The 21,400-nt window shown below is 37.6% G+C and overlaps 1 protein-coding gene across 1 annotated transcript in view; it reads right to left on the reverse strand.

The window, feature by feature from the left end:
* IMMP2L (inner mitochondrial membrane peptidase subunit 2) overlaps positions 1–21,400 on the reverse strand; it is a 903,124-nt gene that overhangs the window by 839,514 nt on the left and 42,210 nt on the right. The window contains exon 3 of the mRNA XM_081244027.1: positions 19,938–20,074. Coding sequence (XP_081100153.1) covers positions 19,938–20,072 — 135 coding nt within the window. The 5' untranslated portion in view covers positions 20,073–20,074. The remainder of the gene's footprint in view (positions 1–19,937; positions 20,075–21,400) is intronic.

The following is a 21,400-nucleotide window of genomic DNA, read 5'->3' on the forward strand; positions in this document are numbered from 1 at the left end:
ATTCATAGAATAGAAGATAAGGATTTTTAACCTAATCACAATATCATTTTTTTTTTTTTTTTTTGGTACACGGGCCTCTCACTGTTGTGGCCTCTCCCACTGCGGAGCACAGGCTCCGGACGCACAGGCTCAGCGGCCATGGCTCACGGGCCCAGCCGCTCTGCAGCATGTGGGATCTTCCCGGACCGGGGCACGAACCCGTGTCCCCTGCATTGGCAGGTGGACTCTCAACCACTGCGCCACCAGGGAAGCCCCACAATATCATTTTTATATCTTAAAAAATATATTAAAGTACACTTTGCTTGACCATTTTAAATAATCTTTTGTTGCTTTCTCATATTTTCAGTTTCCTTTTTTATTTCTTTAAACATACTACATTTAACAGCTGATAGTTCTAATATCTAAAGTCTTTAAGGTCTGATTCTACCACGGGTTGTTACTGACTCTCACTTAAAGCACTCACTTCCTCATATGATATTTTTTACTGTGATATCATGTTCATCAAACTTTGCATGTGCCCAGGAGGACTGGTGATAGCTTCTGCCAGGTGCCTGAGGCTGCCCTAAACCACTGTCCACTATATATTACTATCTCTGTTTAGGGTTTTTCAGTTACAGTGAAAGTGAATTCAAATCTCAATTCCACATTAGGGCTTTTACTCTATACTCAGAGACTTGACAATTTTTCTCTCATAACAGATTCCGGTTTTAGTTTATCAGTTCCCTAAAGATGTGTCTCTTCCATGATCCTGAATTTATTCAGAATTTCTGTCCCAACTCTCTACCTTGTATCAGTCCAGGGTTGATCTCATGTGGCCATTAAAACCAAAACTCTAAGTTACCAGGAAATGACAAATGGCCAGAAGACAGATGATTATTTTAATCTGTACTTACTACTCTAGAAATGTATTCTACCTTATGTGTGGTCTCTGGTCATTTCCCTTACTTTCCTGCAAGGCCACTATGCATTTTTAAAGATTTTTAATGTTTTATTTTTACTTTTTAATGAGTTCTGCATGGGAAATATTTTCAAGATGTCTATTCTGCCGTATTTCCAGAAACTGAATTCTAATTCCTTCTTAGAAAATCTATAATGTTCAGTTTAACATAGGGTGTCTTCCATCGACCTGAGTTTCAAAGTTTAAAATCTTTCATCTCCCATTTATAATATAAGCTTGACTGAGCTCTAACCACCAGAGCAACAGCCAGCTCTACCCACCACCAGTCCCTCCCATAAGGAAACTTGCACAAGCCTCGTAGATAGCCTCATCCACCAGAGGGCAGACAGCAGAAGCAAGAAGAACTACAATCCTGCAGCCTGTGGAACAAAAACCACATTCAAAGAAAGACAGACAAGATGAAAGGCAGAGGGCTGTATACCACATGAAGGAACAAGATAAAAGCCCCAGAAAAACAATTAATGAAGTGGAGATAGGCAACTCTCCAGAAAAAGAATTCAGAATAATGATAGTGAAGATGATCCAGGACCTCGGAAAAAGAATGGAGGCAAAGATGGAGAAGGTGCAAGAAATTTTTAACAAAAACCTAGAAGAATTAAAGAAAAAACAGAGGTGAACAATACAATAACTGAAATGAAAAATACACTAGAAGGAATCAATAGCAGAATAACTGAGGCAGAAGAATGCATAAGTGACCTGGAAGACAGATGGTGGAATTCACTGCAATGGAACAGAATAAAGAAAAAAAGGAATGAAAAGAAATGAAGACAGCATAAGAGACATCTAGGACAACATTACACACAACAACATTCACATTATAGGAGTCCCAGAAGGAGAAGAGAGAGAGAAAGGACCACAGAAAATATCTGAAGAGATTATAGTCTCTTCCCTAACTTCCCTAACATGTGAAAGGAAGTAGTCACCCAAGTCCAGGAAGCACAGAGAGTCCCATACAGGATAAACCCAAGGAGAAACATGCCAAGACACACAGTAATCAAATTGGTAAAAATTAGAGACAAAGAAAAAATATTGAAAGCAGGGAGGGAAAAATGACAAATAACATACAAGGGAATTCCCATAAGGTTAACAGCTGATTTCTCAGCAGAAACTCAACAAGCCAGAAGGAGTGGCATGATATACTTAAAGTGATGAAAGGGAAGAACCTACAACCAAGATTACTCTATCCGGCAAGGATCTCGCTCAGATTCAATGGAGAAATCAAAAGCTTTACAGGCAAGCAAAAGCTAAGACAACTCAGCACCACCAAACCAGCTCTACAACAAATGCTAAAGGAACTTCTCCATGTAGGAAACACAAGAGAAGAAAACGACATACAAAATCAAATGCAAAACAATTAAGAAAATGGTAGTGGGAACATACATATCAATAATTACCTTAAACGTGAAGGGATCAAATGCTCCAACAAAAAGACGCAGGCTTGAGATTCCCTGGTGGCACAGTGGTTGAGAGTCTGCCTGCCAATGCAGGGGACACAGGTTTGTGCCCCGGTCCGGGAGGATCCCACATGCCATGGAGCGGCTAGGCCCGTGAGCCATGGCCGCTGAGCCTGTGCAACCGGAGCCTGTGCTCCTCAATGGGAGAGGCCACAACAGTGAAAGGCCCCTGTAATGCAAAAAAAAAAAAAAAAAAAAAAAAGACACAGGCTTGCAGAATGGATACAAAAAAAAAGACCCATATATATGCTGTCTAAAAGAGACCCGCTTCAGACCTAGGGACACATACAGACTGAAAGTGAGGGGATGGAAAAAGATACCCCATACAAATGGAAATCAAAAGAAAGTTGGAGTACCAATATTCATATCAGATAAAATAGACTTTAAAATAAAGAATGTTACAAGAGAAAAGGAAAGACACTACATAATGATCAAGGGATCAGCCCAAGAAGAAGATATAACAATTATAAACATATATGCACCCAACATAGGAGCACCTCAATATTAAGGCAACTGCTAAAAGCTATAAAACAGGAAATCGACAGTAACACAATAACAGTGGGGGACTTTAACACCTCACTTACACCAATAAACACATCATCCAAACAGAAATTTAATAAGGAAACACAAGCTTTAAATAACACAATAGACCAGATAAATTTAATTGATATTTATAGGACATTCCACCCAAAAACAGCAGATTAAACTTTCTTCTCAAGTGCACACGGAACCTTGTCCAGGATAGATCACATCTTGGGTCACAAATCAAGACTCAGTAAATTAAAGAAAACTGAAATCATATCAAACATCTTTTCTGACCACAACACTATGAGATTAGAAACCAATTACAGGGGAAAAAAACGTAAAAAACACAGACACATGGAGGCTAAACAATATGTTACTACATAACCAAGAGATCACTAAAGAAATCAAAGAAGAAATCAAAAAATACCTAGAGACAAATGACAACGAACAAACAATGATCCAAAAACCTATGGGATGCAGCTAAAGCAGTTCTAAGAGGTAAGTTTAGAGCTATACAAGCTTACTTCAAGAAAGAAGAAAAATCTCAAATAAACAATCTAACCTTACACCTAAAGGAACTAGAGAAAGAAGAATAAACAAAACTGAAAGTTAGGAGAAGGAAAGAAACCATAAAAATCTGAGCAGAAATAAATGAAATAGAAACAAAGAAAACAATAGCAAAGATAAATAAAACTAAAAGCTGGTTCTTTGAGAAGATAAAAAAAATTGATAAACCATTAGCCAGACTCATCAAGAAAAAGAGGGAGAGGACTCAAATCAATAAAATCAGAAATAAAAAAGGAGAAGTTACAACAGACACGACAGAAATAAAAAGCAGCCTAAGAGCCTACTACAAGCAACTCTATGCCAATAAAATGGACAACACCTCGAAGAAATGGACAAATCCTTAGAAAGGTATAACCTTCCAAGACTGAACCGGAAGAAACAGAAAATATGAACAGACCAATCACAAGCAATGAAATTGAAACTGTGATTTAAAAACTTCCAACAAACAAAAGTCCAGGAACAGATGGCTCCACAGGTGAATTCTATCAAAGATTTATAGAAGAGCTAACACCCATCCTTCTCAAAGTCTTCCCAAAAACTGCAGAGGAAGGAGCACTCCCAAACTCATTCTATGAGGCCACCATCACCATGATACCAAAAACAGATAACTATAATACAAAAAAAGAAAATTACAGACCAATATCACTAATGATCTGTAATTTTCTGCAAATATTATATGTGATATAATATCACTGAAAAAATCCTCAACAAACAAGTAGCAAACAGAATCCAACAACATATTAAAAGGATCATACACCATGATCAAGTGGGATTTATCCCAGGGATGCAAGGATTCTTCAATATATGCAAATCAATCAGTGTGAAACACCATATTAACAAATTGAAGGAAAAAAACCATATGATCATCTCAAGAGATACAGAAAAAGCTTTTGGCAAAATTCAACACCCATTTATGATAAAAACTCTCCAGAAAGTGGACATAGAGGGAACCTCCCTCAACATAATAAAGGCCTTATATGACAAACCCACAGCAAACATCATTCTCAATGGTGAAAAACTGAAAGCATTTCCTCTAAGATCAGGAACAAGACAAGGATGTCCACTCTCACCACTATTATTCAACACAGTGTTGGAAGTCCTAGCCAGGGCAATCAGAGAAGAAAAAGAAATAAAAGGAATTACAAGTTGGAAAAGAAGAAGTAAAACTGTCACTGTTTGCAGATGACATGATACGATACATAGAGAATCCTAAAAATGCTACCAGAAAACTACTAGAGCTAATTAATGAATTTGGTAAAGTTTCAGGATGCAAAATTAATGCACAGAAATCTATGGCATTCTTATACACTAATGATGAAAAATCTGACAGAGAAATTAAGGAAACACTCCCATTTACCACTGCAACCAAAAGAATAAAGTACCTAGGAATAAACCTACCAAGGAAGACAAAAGATCTGTATGCAGAAAACTATAAGACACTGATGAAATTAAAGATCATACCAACAGATGGAGAGATATACAATGTTCTTGGATTGGAAGAATCAATATTGTGAAAATGACTGTATTACCAAAAGCAATCTACAGATTCAATGCAATTCCTATCAAATTACCAATGGCATCTTTTATGGAACTAGAACAAAAAATCTTAAAATTTGTATGGAGACACAAAAGACCCTGAATAGCCAATGCAGTCTTGAGGAAAAAAAGCAGAGCTGGAGGAATCAGGCTCCCTGACTTCAGACTATACTACAAAGCTACAGTCATCAAGACAATATGGTACTGGCCCAAAAACAGAAATATAGATCAATGGAACAAGATAGAAAGCCCAGAGATAAACCCACGCACCTATGGTCAACTAATCTATGACAAAGGAGGCAAGGATATAAAATGGAGAAAAGACAGACTCTTCAATAAGTGGTGTTGGGAAAACTGGACAGCTGCATGTAAAAGAATGAAATTAGAACACTCCCTAACACCATACTCAAAAATAAACTCAAAATGGATTACAGACCTAAATGTAAGACCAGACACTATAAAACTCTTAGAGGAAAACACAGGAAGAACACTGTGACATAAATCACAAGATAATTTTTGATCCACCTCCTAGAGTAATGGAAATAAAAACAAAAATTAACAAATGGGACCTAATGAAACTTCAAAGCTTTTGCACAGCAAAGGAAACTATAAACAAAATGAAAAGACAACCCTCAGAATAGGAGAAAATATTTGCAAATGAATCAATAGACAAAGGATTAATCTCCAAAATACATAAACAGCTCATGCAGCTCAACATTAAAAAAACAAACAACCCAATCCAAAAATGGGCAGAAGACCTAAATAGACATTTCTCCAAAGAAGACAAACAGATGGCCAAGAAGCACATGAAAAGCTGCTCAACATCACTAATTATTAGAGAAATGCAAATCAAAACTACAATGAGATATCACCTCACACCAGTTAGAATGGGCATCATCAGAAAGTCTACAAACAACAAATGCTGGAGAGGGTGTGGAGAAAAGGGAACCCTCTTACCCTGTTGGTGGGACTGTAAATTGATACAGCCACTATGGAGAATAGTATGGAGGTTCCTTAAAAAACTAAAAATAGGGCTTCCCTGGTGGCGCAGTGGTTGAGAGTCCGCCTGCTGATGCAGGGGACGTGGGTTTGTGCCCCAGTCCGGGAATATCCCACATGCCGCAGAGCGGCTGGGCCCATGAGCCATGGCCACTGAGCCTGCGCATCCGGAGCCTGTGTTCTGCAACAGGAGAGGCCACAACAGTGAGAGGCTCACGTAGTGCAAAAAATAATAATAATAATAAAAACTAAAAATGGAACTACCATACAACCCAGCAATCCCACTACTGGGCATATACCCAGAGAATACCATAATTCAAAAAGACACAGGCACCCCAATGTTCATTGCAGCACTATTTACAATAGCCAGGTCATGGAAGCAACCTAAATCCCCATCAACAGATGGTACATATATACAGTGGAATATTACTCAACCATAAAAAGGAATGAAATTGGGTCATTTTTAGAGACGTGGATGGATCTAGAGACTGTCATACAGAGTGAAGTCAGAAAGACAAAACAAATACCATATATTAATGCATATATGTGCAACCTAGAAAAATGGTACAGTAGAACTGCTTTGCAGGGCAGAAATTGAGACAAAGATGTAGAGAACAGAAGTATGAACACCAAGGGGGGAAGCAGGGGTGGTGGTGGTGGTGGGAATGAATTGGGCGATTGGGATTGACATGTATACACTGATGTGTATAAAATGGATGACTAATAAGAACCTGCTGTATAAAAAAATAAATAAAATAAAATTCAAAAAAAATAAAATAACATAAGCTTAATTTCTATCTTTGTTTAAATGCCAAATGTACTATGAAACCATCCCCAAATTAAATAACTTATTAATTACATCATTCAATAAACCAAAACAAAATGGAACGAAATATTTCTGTGAACAGGAATACTATCAGGAGGCATTATAGCACAGTGATAAAGCACAACTTTTATTGGTTATTATTTAGTAAAATGGAAAGCATTATCAGAGTTGGTTCAAATCACTTCTAAAACCTAATGGCTATGTAAGTTATTGTAAATCATCTCAAATGTCTGGCCTCAGTTTTCTCAAATGTAAAGTTTAGAACTTGAATCAATATCTCTTAATGTATAAAAAATTCTAGGCATATGAATCTGAATAAAATGTTAAATTTAAATTTTTAATTAAATTTTTTTAATGTAAAAATCATTAATATACCAATCAGCAAGCATCATGAGTATAATCAGCAGAGTATACAGAAGTACTGTTAAAGGGGCATGATGTATACAGCCTACTCTCAACTGGTTCAATAACAATGTTTGTGGGTACATATACTCACACATATATATGTGTGAGTATATATACATAGAAACATAGATGCATATATTATATGTTACATGTTGTCTATTATATGTTACATATGGGGGGAGGAGAGGAAAGAAGGAGAAAGAGGAAGCGAATAAAATCAACATGGCAAAATACTGAGAACTGGTGAATCTGAGTAGAGAACACATGGGGGTTACCTGTACTACTCTTAAAACTTTTCTGTAAATCTATAATTACTTCAACAAAAAAGAGAGAGTGTTGTGAAGTCACTGTTTAAACAACAGACCTAACCCTGGCTATATAGAACAGAAGCTCACTGCTATTCTATCATGGGACATGAGGCAAATCCATGAAGGGATATTATAAAGTTATCACTCACTCACTGTTTCAGTATCACATGTTTGTTGCTATAAATACAAACTGATCTATTTAAACTCTCTGTTAATGACAGGCTGCAGAACTACATAAAAATGCTAACATCCTAAGGGGTAAAAACCTCAGGTGAGATTTTTGAGCGAAAAGTAATTTGGGAAGAAAGCACACGTGTAAGCTAATAAAGCCTTCCAACATTAACTCCTGGCTTCCCTCAAAGTCAGCCTCAGCCAACCAAGGGGAGTAAGAGCACAAAGCAGTCAGCATCACAGGAAATGTGTGCCCAGCGGTTCCCAGCATCTTAGAAGCGAAAATTCAGCAGGTAACGTAAAACTCCCTAACTCCACCTTAAATTCTGGCATATAAATCACAATACATCTCTTTTCTTGAGAGTCTATATGTATCTAGCTTCTCAGCATGTCAAAATAATAGTTACAACCACTATAACCATTGTATATTAAGCCCACTATAGGTTTAAATTTTTTTTAAATAAAATAATGTGACAGAAAGAGAGAAAGAGCATCAGCCTCTTTGCTTGCTTTTTTTTTTTTTTTTTTTTTTTTTTTGCCGTACGCGGGCCTCTCACTGTTATGGCCTCTCCCATTGCGGACGGAGCACAGGCTCCGGACGCACAGGCTCTGGACCCACAGGCTCAGCGGCCATGGCTCACAGACCCAGCCGCTCCGCGGCACGTGGGATCTTCCCAGACCGGGGCACGAACCCGTGTCCCCTGCATCGGCAGGCGGATTCTTAACCACTGTGCCACCAGGGAAGCCCTGCTTGCTTTTTTGATAGAACTTTTAATTTTAAACTCAGCAGGGAACAAGATAATGACGGCAAAGAGCCAGGTAGAAGTCGAAGAGGTTTATTACAAACCAGTTTCTTCAAGATCATTTGCAGGTAGCTGAAAGTCAAGGCAATTTTGAACCAATGAATGTGTGGTATTGATGAATAAAGACCTAAATGCTGATTAGACTCTATTTTCCCTCACATTCTCTAATTTTCTAATCTATTCGTAAATCCTTCCCTGAAGTCTGAGCTAGAGAGACAGTATTGTGTAATGTTTTCAAGTATTTTCCCCTCGGGCTATGCAAAATGGAAAAAGGAAAAGGGCATACTACCTAAAAATTGTGTGGCAACTGCAACAAAAACAGGACAATGTCACTTACAATTATTTCTTTCACTTATTTTTTTTATATCTTAAATCTTAATTTTACATGTAGAAGGCATACACCTTTTATAAGAACCAGTGACCCTACTGCAGGCATTCTCACTCAAATAAAATCTAAAACTTTGGTGTGAGGCCATTAAACATTTCCTAGGGTACCTTTTTACTCTAAAAGTCTCTGTAAGCTATTGAACTCCTAATCTGAGTAATTTCATCTCACCTATATAAATTCCCTCTGTAGTTTCAACTGTATGCAATATCAGTTTTTGTTTCCTGAGTTAAATTAATGTTGAATAACATGGTGCTTCTTTTAAAAAAAAAAAAGTGCATCTACTTTCATGGTAACCTTTCAAGCAACCAGTAGAAGTGATTCATGTGCATGAGATGGGAATAGGTCAGTATGAATAATCATTAACCAACAATATCTGCTAGTGTTCCTTGTGTGCAGAGCATTGCTAAAGTTACATCTCATCCAATAAAAGGGATATGCCTATATGACTTGATAAAAAAATCAAATATTTAATAAACTGAATCCTATTTTTCATTGAATTATATCATTAACTTTATTTGCATTTATGACTTACCTTCAACTAGCTGTGACTCCCCATGTTTGATCACCTCTATCCTTCTAGTCAGATACCTAATGAATTTGTAAATTAATATCGGAAAACCTAACCTCAAAAAAGAACCACTGAGTAGTGTTTAAAAAGTAAAGAATTATTTCTTTTAAGAGGGAATCCTGAAAATGAGCTTGTCCTATTAAATCTCAAGCCAACAGAATTTTTTTAAAGACATAAAAAGAGTCCTAATGCAAAATTTGTCACTCAAAGTGAATTTCCAGTGTTGTTATAACAGCACTTATTCAATAAACTCCAAAGGATTGGTATTATATGTCCTTTAAATGAAATTCTAACTTTCATTTCTTGGATTTTCTTAAATAACATGTCTACAAGTTGCAGAGTGACATTTTAAAAAAGCCACACTAAAGTAATGAACCAATTGGCCCTGGGCTATTTCCAACCTAACGGCATCTAAACTGCATCAATCCATTCCAGAATTCAGTGACTTAGAATTTCAATCTATTCCAATTTTGTCGGACTTGGACTACAAAGACTAGGGTCATTCTAGGTAGACTCAAAGGTAAATACAACTTTTTAGATTACCTCTGAAATCAATCATGTGTCTTTGGCATCTTAGTGGCTGTGGTAGATGTACTTACCTATTCACAATTCTTCCTTCCCTCCCCACCTTTGTCATGACTTCCCTGTGGGTGGAATAAACTTCCAACTAATTGCTTTGGGGTTTGCCATGTGACTTGTTTTAACCAATGGAATGTGGACAGAAGGGTAGAAGTTCTGAACTGAGGCTTTAAGACATTCTGAGTGTTTCCACTCACCCTCCTGTGTCCTGCTATCACCCATGAGAAGAGTACGCCCCAATCTGTCACTAATCCTTCAGCAGAGGCTCCACAGTGAGAGATACAGGAAGCAGACTGATCCAAGCCCTTAGTCTAGAGTGACTACAATCAATCTACAGACCCATGAGTAAGAAATAAAGGTCTGTTAAGTAAATCACTGAAATCTTGGGGTTGTTTGTTGCCACAGTAACAAACAAATTTAATACAGTGTCCAACCATAAAAAGTATTATTTTTCTGGTACCACTCTGTCTCAAATTTAAATTTCCAGGTCCATTCCCTAAAATAGTATGCTAAACCAATCAAGTTTTTTCATTTCTGGATGTACCGGGCACTAGCCAAACATTTGTCTGACAGCTTGATATCTTCTATATTAAATCTCATCTGAAGATGTATCCATCATCTAGGATTAGTAATTCTTAAACCTCCTTTGCTAAAGCAAGAGTACCTTGAAGACAGAATCTGTAACTGATTCACCTACCCCTACCCCTATAGCACTTAAAATGTTTTACACATACTAGCCATTTGATAAATGACTCCCTATTCCAACTCTCAGTTACCAGTGCTTATTATTATTATCCATATCCCAAAATGACCCCGAGTCACAAAATTACTCATATATTTGAAATGACAGAAATGACTAGATATGATCTTTCTACCTGAATACACAGGGGAACTAAAGTACTATGCAATGAATGATGCTCAAGACTGATAACCTACGCCAGTAGGAATTCCCTCAAAATGGCACACAGATTCCTTTAATGAATACTAAGATTTAGAACTGATATCTGGATAATGAATCTCACAGTGCTACACACAAACATGTAGCAGAGATGGGTCAGCATTCGAGGGTACAATTCCAAGGGAGTTTCCAGAAAGGGGTCCGTGAGCCCCTTCACTGGAGCACTTTTCTGTCTTGAGTCTGTTCATCACTGGTCCTCTGTGCCACTCTGTCTCCTGCTCAGTGTCCCAGTTGTCTAATTTTCTCTATCACCCAACTGATCTTTTATTTTCTTTCCTCTCTTTCACATTTTTCTTCTTTCTTGCCTATTGCTTTTTCTGCCTTCCTTTCATACTTTTAAGCCTTGGTACAAGAAGACATCACCATGGATCCAGAATACTCCTTCTGTTCCACAACAAATCAACCAACTGCAATAACCTGGATATAATTTTCAGGCCTCAGAGTCAATAAAAGCAGATGTGTTCCTTGAAGGAAGCTCAGGGGCTTCCAGAGAGCTCCACACACCTTGCCAACTATTTAGTACTTGAATCATTAGAGAAATTTGAAGACAAGAATTTTTTCGAATTTTTTGTCAAAAACTCTGCTGAACTCCACGGTCTAAACATGTTCAGTTATCAAAGCTGTATAGTAGCAAAGATCTCTTCAACTATGCTGAATTAATTAATCACCATATTTCATTATTGCACTTTTGGCTCCTAAATACTTTTACGTATGACTTAGTGATATCTAATGAAAGTATAAACAAGTTATCTATTATATTTAAAAGTGGTCTAAAATTCCTAAAATATAGGTCAAACCGTAATAAACATATATTTTTTTCCTTTCTTCCCAGAATATCCTTTCCCCTTTTATTCCAAAAATAGCACTCCCTCTTCTTCTGGGAAGTGTCACCCTTACCTCACCATGAAAACCCACAATGTGATTCAAATATACACTGTCATTTTCTCACTCCAACTAGCCACAGGCTAGGGATATGCACCTGTCCAAAGCTGGGCCAATTATGGCACCCTAATCTTCTGGCCAAAGTTGATCTGTATTTGTATGGTTAAGGGCATATGGCCCAAGATGAATCAATCACAGTCCTTCCTCAAGATTTTTCAAAGTGAAATTAAGGCATGAGGAGAAGTCTCTCTCAGGCGGTGATGAAATTGGCATCTAAAGGCATGAGAGCTGCCAGCTGCCATGTGCCCGGCATTGAGAAGAAAGCTGGTCTGAGAGAACTAAGCCAAGATGCAGACAGAAGCAGACGTTGAAACAGAAAAGACTGAGCACCCTGGCAGCATTCAAGTCCCTGGTTCCAGTTGTCTCTGATGATTGCCACACTCCTTCCTTTCTCCTAGGTACATCATAAGCCTTCCAATCAATTCCCCTGTAGATCTAAGTCAATTCAAGCTGTTTTTCTGTAACGCGTAGCCAAGGAAATTCTACATAATCTACCAAACAAACTACAAGTTAACAAATTTGACTTATTGGGGGTAGTGGTTCAGGAATACTGTAAGAAACCCTAATGTATGTGCAACAAACTTACTATTTAGTCAACAGATCTGGCATTTAAGGATGACACTATTTAACACTTTCTTCACTGCCTTCTTCACTGAGGATAAGGTTCTCTTTTCATAAAATGGTCGGTTCCTTGCATTTTTTTCCTCTGAGCACAAGCCATGAACATAGATGTTCATAGTGGGTATATACTGGGCTACAAACATGAAGATTGGGATACTATGATTGCCATATGATCCTCTGGAATGTCATGAGATCCCAGGTTAGGAGGCTTTGTGTTCTGGAAAAATCCATCTCAGGACAGTGAGGGTTGGGTAGCAAGATAGTACTAACTAAACTGGAGAATAATCATTATTCACATGATTATTTGTTACCAAAGGATAATACCTATGGATGGGTTCAAAGGGATGAAAGGGACCAAAAAGGAATTTGGATGGCAGTGGAGAAGGCAGTTTTAATCTCAAATGAAGGATCTGACTCAAAAGCTCAACGAAGAAAGTTTAGCTTTCCCTAAGAATTCGGTCTAAGATGAGGCTGCTAGGAATTCAAAATTAAAGAAGCAGGAAATGTAAAATCCCATCTGTGTTCAAAGTATTAAACTGCATTTAGAAATAAAGCCATACACCTGTAAATCCCTCTTCTTATGTCTGCTGTACCCCATGCAATACAATATTTTTTCATTCAACGCAAGTGACCAGTTTGCTTAGGGCTGGTGACCCACCCTAGAGGGAACCTGAGAGACAGGGTTGAGCCCAATAGAAGGCCCTAAATCACCCTCAAATGATGAAAGCAGAAGTAAATATTCAGACAGCCCTGCTTTAGAACCTTAGCTTCACCCAAAGAGCACACACTCTAAGGATCTCACTGACCACCTGAACTCAGGAAGAGACCTGATTCTCAGTACAATACTTACGATTTTAAAAAGGAAATTCAGCAGAAGCGGGAGAAACAGAGAGATGGCAGCAGGAGAAACACCTGGCCTGCCAACGCCTACTCTGCAGATGAAGGGGCCACAGGCCAAGAACTGCAGGTGCCTCTAGATGCTGGAAAAATAAATGAGTCTCAAGGGCAACAGCCAGCTCTACTCACCACCAGTCCCTCTCATCAGGAAACTTGCACAATCACTGAAGATAGTCTCATCCACCAGAGGGCAGACAGCAGAAGCAACAACTACAATCCTGCAGCCTGTGGAACAAAAACCATATTCACAGAAAGATAGCCAAGATGAAAAGGCAGAGGGCTATGTACCAGATGAAGGAACAAGATAAAACCCCAGAAAAATAACTAAAGGAAGTGGAGATAGGTAACTCTCCAGAAAAAGAATTCAGAATAATGATAGTGAAGATGATCCAGGACCTCAGAAAAAGAATGGAAGTAAAGATCGAGAATATGCAAGAAATGTTTAACAAAGACTTAGAAGAATTAAAGAAAAAACAAACAGAGATGAACAATAAAATAACTGAAATGAAAACTACACTAGGAGGAATCAATAACTGATTGAATAACTAACTGAAGCAGGGAACAGATAAGTAACCTGGAAGACAAACTGGTGGAATTCACTGCTGCAGAACACAATAAAGAAAAAGAATGAAAAGAAATGAAGACAGCCTAAGAGATCTCTGGAACAACATTAAACACAACAACATTCACATTATAGGGGTCCCAGAAGGAGAAGAGACAGAGAAAGGACCACAGAAAATATCTGAAGAGATTATAGTCAAAAACTTCCCTAACATGGGAAAGGAAATAGCCACCCAAGTCCAGGAAGTGCAGAGAGTCCCGTACAGGATAAACCCAAGGAGAAACACGCCAGACACACAGTAATCAAACTGGCAACAATTAGAGACAAAGAAAAATTACTGAGAGCAGGAAGGGAAAAATGACAAATGACATACAAGGGAACTCACATAAGGTTAACAGCTAATTTCTCAGCAGAAACTCTACAAGCCAGAAGAGAGTAGCATGATATACTTAAAGTGATGAAAGGGGAGAACCTACAACCAAGATAACTGTACCCAGCAAGGATCTCACTCAGATTCAATGGAGAAATCAAAAGCATTACAGGCAAGCAAAAGCTAAGACAATTCAGCACCACCAAGCCAGCTCTACAACAAATGCTAAAGGAACTTCTCTAAGTGGGAAACACAAGAGAAGAAAAGAACATACAAAAACAAACCCAAAACAATTAAGAAAATGGTAGTAAGAACATACATATCGATAATTACCTTAAACGTGAAGGGATTAAATGCTCCAACAAAAAGACACAGGCTGGCTGAATGGATACAAAAACAAGACCCATATATATGATATCGACAAGGGACCCACTTCAGACTTAGGGACACATACAGACTGAAAGTGAGGGGATGGAAAAAGATATTCCATGCAAATGGAAATCAAAAGAAAGCTGGAGTAGCAATACTCATATCTGATAAAATAGACTTTAAATAAAGAATGCTACAAGAGAAAAGGAAGGACACTACATAATGATCAAGGTATCAAACCAAGAAGAAGATACAACAATTATAAACATATATGCACCCAACATAGGAGCACCTCAATATTAAGGCAACTGCTAACAGCTATAAAAGAGGAAATCGACAGTAACACAGTAATAGTGGGGGACCTTTGACACCTCACTTACACCAATAAACAGACCATCCAAACAGAAAATTAATAAGGAAACACAAGCTTTAAATGACACAATAGACCAGATAGATTTAATTGATATTTACAGGACATTCCATCCAAAAACAGCAGATTACACTTTCTTCTCAAGTGCGCACGGAACATTTTCCAGGATAGATCACTTCTTGGGTCACAAATCAAGCCTCAGTAAATTTAAGAAAACTGAAATCATATTAAGCATCTTTTCAGACCACAAATCAATGAGATTAGAAATCAATTACACGGAAAAAAACATAAAAAACACAAACACACTGAGGCTAAACAATACATTACTAAAAAATCAAGAGATCACTGAAGAAATCAAAGAGGAAATCAAAAAGTACCTAGAAACAAATGACAATGAAAACACGACGATCCGAAACCTATGGGATGCAGCTAAAGCAGTTCTGAGAGGGAAGTTTATAAGCAATACAAGCCTACCTCAAGAAACAAGAAAAATCTCAAATAAACAGTCAAAACTTACACCTAAAGGAACTAGAGAAAGAAGAACAAACAAAACTCAAAGTTAGCAGAAGGAAAGAAATCATAAAGATCAGAGCGGAAATAAATGAAATAGAAACAAAGAAAACAATAACATAGATCCATAAAACTAAAAGCTGGTTCTTTGAGAAGATAAAAAAAATTGATAAACCATTAGCCAGACTCATCAAGAAGAAGAGGGAGAGGACTCAAATCAATAAAATTAGATATGGAAAAGGAGAAGTTACAACAGACACTGCAGAAATACAAAGCATCCTAAGAGAATACTACAAGCAACTCTATGCCAATAAAATGGACAACCTGGAAAAAATGGACAAATTCTTGGAAAGGTATAACCTTCCGAGACTGTACCAGGAAGAAATAGAAAATATGAACAGACCAATCACAACTAAAGAAATTGAAACTGTGATTAAAAATCTTCCAACAAACAAAAGCCCAGGACCAGATGGCTTCACAGGTGAATTCTACCAAACATTTAGAGAAGAGTTAACACCTATCCTTCTCAAAGTCTTCCAAAAAACTGCAGAGGAAGGAACATGCGTAAACTCACTGTATGAGGCCACTGTCACCCTGATAATAAAACCAGACAAAGATAACACAAAAAAAGAAAATTACAGACCAATATCACTGATAAATATAGATGCAAAAATCCTTTTCAAAATACTAGCAAACAGAATCCAGCAACACATTAAAAGGATCATACACCATGAACAAGTGGGATTTATCCCAGGGATGCAAGGATTCTTCAATATATGCCAATCAATCAGTGTGAAACACCGTATTAACAAATTGAAGAATAAAAACCATATGATCATCTCAACAGATGCAGAAAAAGCTTCTGACAAAATTCTGTACCCATTTATGATAAAAAATCTCCAGAAAGGGCATAGAGGGAACCTACCTCCACATAATAAAGGCCATATATGACAAACCCACAGCAAACATCATTCTCAATGGTGAAAAACTGAAACCATTTCCTCTAAGATCAGCAACAAGACAAGGATGTGCACTCTCACCACTATTATTCAACATAGTGTTGGAAGTCCTAGCCACAGCAATCAGAGAAGAAAAAGAAATAAAAGGAATACAAGTTGGAAAAGAAGAAGTAAAACTGTCACTGTTTGCAGATGACATGATACAATACATAGAGAATCCTAAAAATGCTACCAGAAAACTACTAGAGCTAATCAATGAATTTGGTAAAGTTTCAGGATGCAAAATTAATGCACAGAAATCTATGGCATTCTTATACACTAATGATGAAAAATCTGACAGAGAAATTAAGGAAACACTCCCATTTACCACTGCAACCAAAAGAATAAAATACCTAGGAATAAACCTACCTAGGGAGACAAAAGACCTGTATGCAGAAAACTATAAGACACTGATGAAAGAAATTAAAGATGATATCAACAGATGGAGAGATATACCATGTTCTTGGATTGGAAGAATCAAAATTGGGAAAATGACTATACTACACAAAGCAATCTACAGATTCAATGCAATTCCTATCAAATTACCAATGGCATTTTTTACAGAACTAGAACAAAAAAATCTTAAAATTTGTATGGAGACACAAAAGACCCTGAATAGCCAAAGCAGTCTTCAGGGAAAAAAAAAAAGGGAGCAGGAGGAATGAGACTCCCTGACTTCTGACTACACTACAAAGCTACAGTCATCAAGACTATATGGTACTGTCACAAAAACAGAAATATAGATCAATGGGACAAGATAGAAAGCCCAGAGATATACCCACGCACCTACGGTCAACTAATCTATGACAAAAGAGGCAAGGATATACAATGGCGAAAAGGCAGTCTCTTCAATAAGTGGTGCTGGGAAAACTGGACAGCTACATGTAAAAGAATGAAATTAGAACACTCCCTAACAGCATACACAAAAATAAACTCAAAATGGATTACAGACCTAAATGTAAGACCTCACACTATAAAACTCTTAGAGGAAAACATAGGAAGAACACTCTTTGACATAAATCACAGCAAGATCTTTTTTGATCCACCTCCTAGAGTAATGGAAATAAAAACAAGAAAAAACAAATGGACCTAATGAAACTTCAAAGATTTTGCACAGCAAAGGAAACCATAAACAAGAGAAAAAGACAACCCTCAGGGGCTTCCCTGGTGGCACAGAGGTTGAGAGTCCACCTGCCGATGCAGGGGACATGGGTTCGTGCCCCGGTCTGGGAAGATCCCACATGCCGCGGAGCAGCTGGGCCCATGAGCCATGGCTGCTGAGCCTGCGCGTCCGGAGCCTGTGCTCCGCAACGGGAGAGGCCACAACAGTGAGAGGCCCGCGTACCGCAAAAAAAAAAAAAAAAAAAAAAAAAGACAACCCTCAGAATGGGAGAAAATATTTGCAAACAAATCAAAGGACAAAGGATCAATCTCCAAAATATATAAACAGCTCATGCAGCTCAATATTAAAAAAACAAACAACCCAATCCAAAAATGGGCAGAAAACCTAAATAGACATTTCTCCAAAGAGGACACACAAATGGCCAAGAAGCACATGAAAAGCTGCTCAACATCACTAATTATTAGAGAAATGCACATCAAAACTACAATGAGATATCACCTCACACCAGTTAGAATGGGCATCAGCAGAAAATCTACAAACAACAAATTCTGGAGAGTGTGTGGAGAAAAGGGAACCCTCTTACACTGTTGGTGGGATTGTAAATTGATACAGCCACTATGGAGAACAGTATGGAGGTTCCTTAAAAAACTAGAAATAGAACTACCATACAACCCAGCAATCCCACTACTGGGCATATACCCAGAGAAAACCAAAATTCAAAAAGACACATGCACCCCAATATTCATTACAGCACTATTTACAATAGCCAGGTCATGGAAGCAACCTAAATGCCCATCGACAGATGAATGGATAAAGGATATGTGGTACATATCTACGATCAAGTATTACTCAGCCATGAAAAGGAACGAAATTGGGTCATTTATAGAGATGTGGATGGATCTAGAGACTGTCATACAGAGTGAAATAACTCAGAAAGAGAAAACAAATATTGTATATTAACATATATATGTGGAACTTAGAAAAATGGTACAGATGAACCGGTTTGCAGGGCAGAAATTGAGACACAGATATAGAGAAGAAACATATGGACACCAAGGGGGCAAGCGGCGGGGGTGGTTGTGGTGGTGGGATGAATTGGGCGATTGGGATTGACATGTATACACTGATATGTGTAAAATTGATGACTAATAAGAACCTGCTGTATAAAAAAATAAATAAAACAAAATTCAAAAATTTTTTTAAAAAGCAAATTCATTCTAACTCTTCAGAGCTGATGTCTATGCCCTCACCTAGTTCTAAGACAAAAAGAAAAAAAGTAAGCTATTTATTCTCTGTATAATTTTAAGCTTTTAGAAGCTTATACATTCATTTTATTTATGTTTTATACACATATTGAGCACAATGCATGAACTTAATACATGCTAATAACAGAAGAAAACAAATTATATTACAAAATGCAAATTCTTCTTACTTGAATAAACTTACTTAAACAGCTAGGTTCCAGACATCAACTTTAGAATAATTGAGTTTTCTCTAAGTTACTCCAGAAGACAATTTGCATATAACTTTTGGAAATCTTCACTCCAAATTTCTTTCAATGTAAATAGCACTTAATCTTCAATCAGCAACAGGCTTAAAGAATACACTAGAATATCTGAGATCAGTGCTCTAAACTTTTCTACCTATCAGAAGTGTGTGTGTGTATGTATGTATGTATGTGTGTGTGTGTGTGTGTGTGTGTGTAACAATAGAGTAACTGAATTTGAGCCAAATCCATCTTGCAGCTGTACTGATAATTTGATTCTAAAAGGATAGTTAAGTATGGATTCAAATATGGATAACTTAAAAATCTTAAAATCTCAAGCCACAGCCACAAAAAATGGTATCATGTAGTAAAATTTCTTTAGAATCTCCATTTACAATTCCAAAAAAAAAAAAGCCACAGATACAGAGAACTATCTGATAGTTAATTTTATTCACCTCTGCTCTGATTTTAATATGACTACATTAAAAGACCTTATAAAGAAATTTAGCAACATTAAACTTCATTTCAAGGCCTTTTTAAAACCTTTCAGTTCCAACATAGAGATAATACACAGAAATATCATTTCTAATGCCTGAGAAACAGTGAAGCATGTGCTTTAAGGAACGAAGTCATATTAGTCTCACCTGCATTGATGCTCCTTCCACTCTTGCCACACAGGCAACCCGATCCAGGAAAGTCACTGCCACAGGCACCGCCACAAAGAAGCCTTTACAAAAGGCCTTGAAGTATCTCTTCACCCAGCCTTGAGACAGTGCCATACCTAAAAGCACAAATAAAACAAATATGAAATTAGCCTTAATAAGGTGAAAAAGAAAAACAGCCCAAGAAAAATAAGAGTTAAGAAAAAGCAACCTCATTTCAATATGTTTCACACTCATCCCTATAACCATTGGAATAAATTTGACTTAAAATCCCAAAGGCAAATACATTAACTTAGGTTAACTCTTTTCAGTAGCTCAAGTAGCTCACTAATTTCAATAGAAAACTTCTGCTCACAAAGCAATGAGTTAGAAAAAAAATAAGCATTCCAAAAGTAAATCCTTTCCTGTTGCTCACTATGGTGGAGATGCTCCTTAAAGCCCTGATATCTGTTCTCTTCTGCAATAATAGAAGTTCTAGTGGGACACATGGCTGCCCAGCCTCCCTTGCAGCTAAGTGTGACCATGTGACTATGTTTGATGAATGGCATATGAGCAGAAATTACATACTTCCACACTGTGCCCTTAAAAGAAGTATGCCCTCCACTGTTCCCATTTTGTGATACCTGTGATAAGGACGTGGTTGTAGGAACAGGAATAGCCATCTCAAGTTAAAGATGGCAAAGCAACAAAATAGAAGCGTCCTACGTCCCCAGCACCATGCAGGCACTGTCATTGCCCTGCATCGCTTACACTCGAGCTGTTAATTAAGAGGTAAATCATTTTCCATCATGTTTAAGCCAATGCTACAGGGCCTATGTTATAGCAGCCAAACTGACCCTAACTAACACAACAATGAAATCTATGAAAAATCAAGAAAAAAATCACTGCATATGAATTCAATACAGAAAATTATCAACCCTCACTTAGCCCTGTAACTTGATTAATTTTCAGATTTCAGATTGCCTAGCTAAGGCAATTCCTAAACTGTCTCAAGCAATGAAAAACAAAATAGTGAGAGATCAAGAAATGCTACCCTAGCAGACCCAATGGAGCCAAACTCAGTCCAACAAATGAAGAATCTTCCTGGCTGGAAAAGACAAATGACCAGTTTGTTCACCAGTTTCTCAAAACAATACTTATTCATACTGTGTAATAGATTATAATTTCTGTTTTATTTCTTGAACAGGACTAGATAGATACAGGGAGACCAGATTATTCTAGCAATCCAGGGCAAGAGATGATGGTAGGATGGATTATGGTGGTGGTGGTGGTGGTGGAGAGGGACCAACATGGGCAAACTTATACCTATTTTGGAAGTTAAACTGACAGGATTGAAAATGGATGGGCAAGGGCTGGGGAGAAAGGAGGAGACAAGAAAACTGTCAAGGGGTAGTTGTGACCTATCCAAGCACTGTTATTTTGTCATTCCCTTGGATTACATTCCA

This window comes from Mesoplodon bidens, assembly GCF_964165515.1.
Source record: "Mesoplodon bidens genome assembly, chromosome: 9".
NCBI lineage: Eukaryota > Metazoa > Chordata > Mammalia > Artiodactyla > Ziphiidae > Mesoplodon > Mesoplodon bidens.